Here is a 3667-nt window from a genome sequence, read left to right as displayed (position 1 = left end):
AAAGACCACCAGATAGATCCTCATACAAAGACTACCTGATCCTCATACAAAGACCACCAGATCCTCATACAAAGACCACCAGATAGATCCTCATACAAAGACCACCTGATCCTCATACAAAGACCACCAGATCCTCATACAAAGACCTCCAGTTCCTCATACAAAGACCACCAGATCCTCATACAAAGACCACCTGATCCTCATACAAAGACCACCTGATCCTCATACAAAGACCACCAGATAGATCCTCATACAAAGACTACCTGATCCTCATACAAATACCACCAGATCCTCATACAAAGACCTCCAGATCCTCATACAAAGACCACCAGATCCTCATACAAAGACCACCAGATCCTCATACAAAGACCACCAGATAGATCCTCATACAAAGACCACCAGATCCTCATACAAAGACCACCAGATAGATCCTCATACAAAGACCACCAGATCCTCATACAAAGACCACCAGATCCTCATACAAAGACCACCAGATAGATCCTCATACAAAGACCACCAGATCCTCATACAAAGACCACCAGATAGATCCTCATACAAAGACCACCTGATCCTCATACAAAGACCACCTGAGCCTCATACAAAGACCACCAGATCCTCATACAAAGACCACCAGATCCTCATACAAAGACCACCTGATCCTCATACAAAGACCACCAGATAGATCCTCATACAAAGACCACCTGATCCTCATACAAAGACCACCAGATAGATCCTCATACCAAGATCAGGCCTGGCTCCACTGAGCAGGCCGCTCACCCCAGACTGGCGTCATTGATTGATTGATTGAAATATGTATTAACAGTTTGCAGAATTACAGTACATTTCAAGCACAAACTCAATACAAAGACTGTTAACTCTAACTGTGAGTGGACGACCCACGATTCAGATTTTACGGGGGCCAGTCAAGAAGAAATCAAAAGAGCTAAAGTACAGACAGACACAAGGACACATGCTTGCTGCACCTCCAGAAGAGCTAGACATTGTCACATTTTGTGAAATGGCTTTCAAAAGACACCGTTGCAGTTGAAAAGAATATCAGCCATCGAGGGGGACGGGGGGTGAGGAAAACAAAGAAGATTTCTGGAAATTCTAACAAGGTCTTAGCCAACCCGACCCTGTTGTTGTGTGGCAAACAGTCTTGACCATTTTAGTTAAGATTTGTCATCATCATTCACATCATGGTGCCGTTCCAAAAAAATGAGTCCAAGTTCCAAACAGAACTGAATGAGTCCAACCTCCTTCTAACAGGAACCGAGTTCACCTTCCAACAGAACTGAATGAGGAAAATGTTCAACAGAACTGAATGAGGAAAATGTTCAACAGAACTGAATGAGGAAAATGTTCAACAGAACTGAATGAGAAGTTCACCTCTCATGATTCCTTAACTGTCCATCTAGGCTGGTTCGCATATTGAAAAGCGCTTTTTGGATGAAGGCGCCATACTACAGCCACGCAGACCACTGAGCGATCCAGCCAGAGCGGTCCCCTCAGAATTTGAGACTGAAGCCCGGGCCCACGGCCGAAGCTCCCTGGTTGCTGCTGGTCAGATGGAAGCCTCTGTCTTTGAGGTCATCGTCGCCCAGCTGACTGTAGCCCAGGCCTCCCTTGGGCGGGCGGCCTCTCTTCACCATCTGCTGCTCACTCTTGGCCGGCCAGGTGGGGAACAGGGAGGGGTCGATGGGCAGCGGGGTCTCGCGGAAGTACTCGTGCTTCAGTGCCTCGTCCGACAGAATCCTCTTACTGGGACAATAGGTGAGGAACTTGTTCATGAGGTCAAAGCCTTGGTCGGAGAGCAGCGCACCAAAGCGCTTTCGCAGGTTGTTGTAGGGGTACTCTGTGAAAGTCATCTTCTTCACAGCGGGGAGCTCGTCGTAGCCCGGCCAAATCTTCTCACTGGGCGACCCCAAATCCTTAAAGATCTTGTTAATTTGGTCGATTTCTGATTTTCCAGGAAAAAGAGGTTTCTGGGTGAGCAGCTCGCCAAATATGCAGCCCACTGACCACATGTCTACAGCTGTGGAGTACTCCTTGGCTCCCAGCAGCAGTTCTGGAGAACGGTACCACAGCGTCACCACCACAGGCGTGTAGGGCTTCAGCGGAGATCCGTATTCCCGGGCCAAACCGAAGTCTCCGATCTTGAGTATGCCTTTGTGACTCAGCAGCAGGTTTGAGGTCTTCAGGTCGCGGTGGAGGATCCAGTTGTCGTGGAGATGGCGGACACCTCTCAGCAGCTGAATCATGAGGGTCTTCACTTCACCTGGTAAGAAGGGCTGCTTCATGGTCTCCATCAGACTCTTGAGGTCATGCTCCACATAGTTCATAACAATGTAGATCTTGTCCATATTGCTTCCAAACACGATTTCCCTGACTGTGACAATGTTGGGGTGCTGTGCTTTCAGGATAGTGTTGATTTCACGGAGCGAGGTGATGGGGAAGCCTTCCTTCTCCTTCTCCATCTTCAGCCTCTTCAAGGCTACGATCTCGTCTGTTTTTTTGTCCTTGGCTCTGTACACCACACCGTAGGTCCCCTCCTCTATACGGTTCAGACGCTGGAACTCCTCAACACCGCGGCAGCCCTGTAGAGCGGGGAGATATTTGGGCAGCTTCTTCTTCAGCTCCACGGGCGACATGGGCGGAGAGTCGTCGTCGTCCTGCCCATCCTCTGAGCCGGACGCTGATCCTATAGAAGACGCGGTACTCGTCTTGCGTTCAATGTCACTGATGTCCTTCAGGTTTGCCAGTGGATCTTTGTCCTCGGGCCTGTCCTCCTTGGAGACCTCGCTTCCACTTCTCCGTGGTTCGCTGTGCTCCGATCTGTCCCGAGGGGCTCGGTTGGGACTGCGGCTGCGGTGGCTCTGTTTGGCCATGTCTCCGTATTCCTCAGGCAGCGCCCCCCGGTGGTGCAATGGCACGTCTCTGAGCAGTTCGCGCTCTTTGCGCCGCTCCTCCCCCCTCCTCTCCCGCTCCTTCAGGTCTCTCTGCTCCTTCTGCTGCTGATGCTGCTGCTCGCGGACTTTGCGGTCGCGCTCGCGATGCCGCTCCAGCTGCTCCAGGCGTTCCCTGTAGCGCGGAGAAGACGGCAATCCTGTCAAGAGACCTAGGCTCTGCTCTGAAAGAGACCCCTCTTGTCTCTGTCTCTCTCTGAGGGAGTGCGCTCTGGCCTGTTCCCTGCGCTTCTGTCTCTCCCAGTCTCGCCTGGCTTTGTCCTCCTCCCACTGGCGCTTCCGGCGCTCGCTCTCCCGCTCTTTGTCTTTGGGCCGCACGTGTTTTCCTGCTCCTTCTGCCGAGTGACTGCGATGCCGTCTTTTCTCTTTTCTCTTCTCCTCCTTTCTGTGGTGAGATTTGTCTTTCCTCGCCACTTGTTGGGGAGGCCTGATTGCTAGTGAGTCATCCTCTTCTCCTCTGTCCTGTGTGGAGTCTTCCCGTGTGTATAGGCCCGGGGAATTACGGATCGTTAGTTCCATCTTCTGGTCCTGTAGTTCTCTTTCCTCCAGTGTGTCCCGCTTGGCTTCCCGACCATCCGCCTGTGGAACAGGACACGAAGCCATTTTTTTCTGGCGCTTGGGCTCTCTATCTTCTCTTCGAGTTCCCTTCTGCGTTTTTTCTCTTGTAAAATTTCGTCGAGTGTTTTCACTTTCCAGGTCAT

General features: G+C 51.2%; 1 protein-coding gene across 1 annotated transcript; it reads right to left on the bottom strand.

Moving 5' to 3' along the window:
• Window positions 1–1508: 1508 nt before the first annotated feature.
• Window positions 1509–3667, bottom strand: LOC310862959 (cyclin-dependent kinase 11B-like; the record flags this gene model as incomplete). Its single annotated transcript, XM_083771081.1, is given in 2 exon segments — window positions 1509–3584; window positions 3587–3667. Coding segments are annotated over 2 exon segments (2157 nt in total).

Source organism: Protomyctophum parallelum (assembly GCF_964188405.1).
Source record: "Protomyctophum parallelum genome assembly, chromosome: 8".
NCBI classification, from domain to species: domain Eukaryota; kingdom Metazoa; phylum Chordata; class Actinopteri; order Myctophiformes; family Myctophidae; genus Protomyctophum; species Protomyctophum parallelum.
The sequence above is the reverse complement of the archived record's forward strand: the minus strand, read 5'-3'. Positions and strand labels throughout refer to the sequence as shown.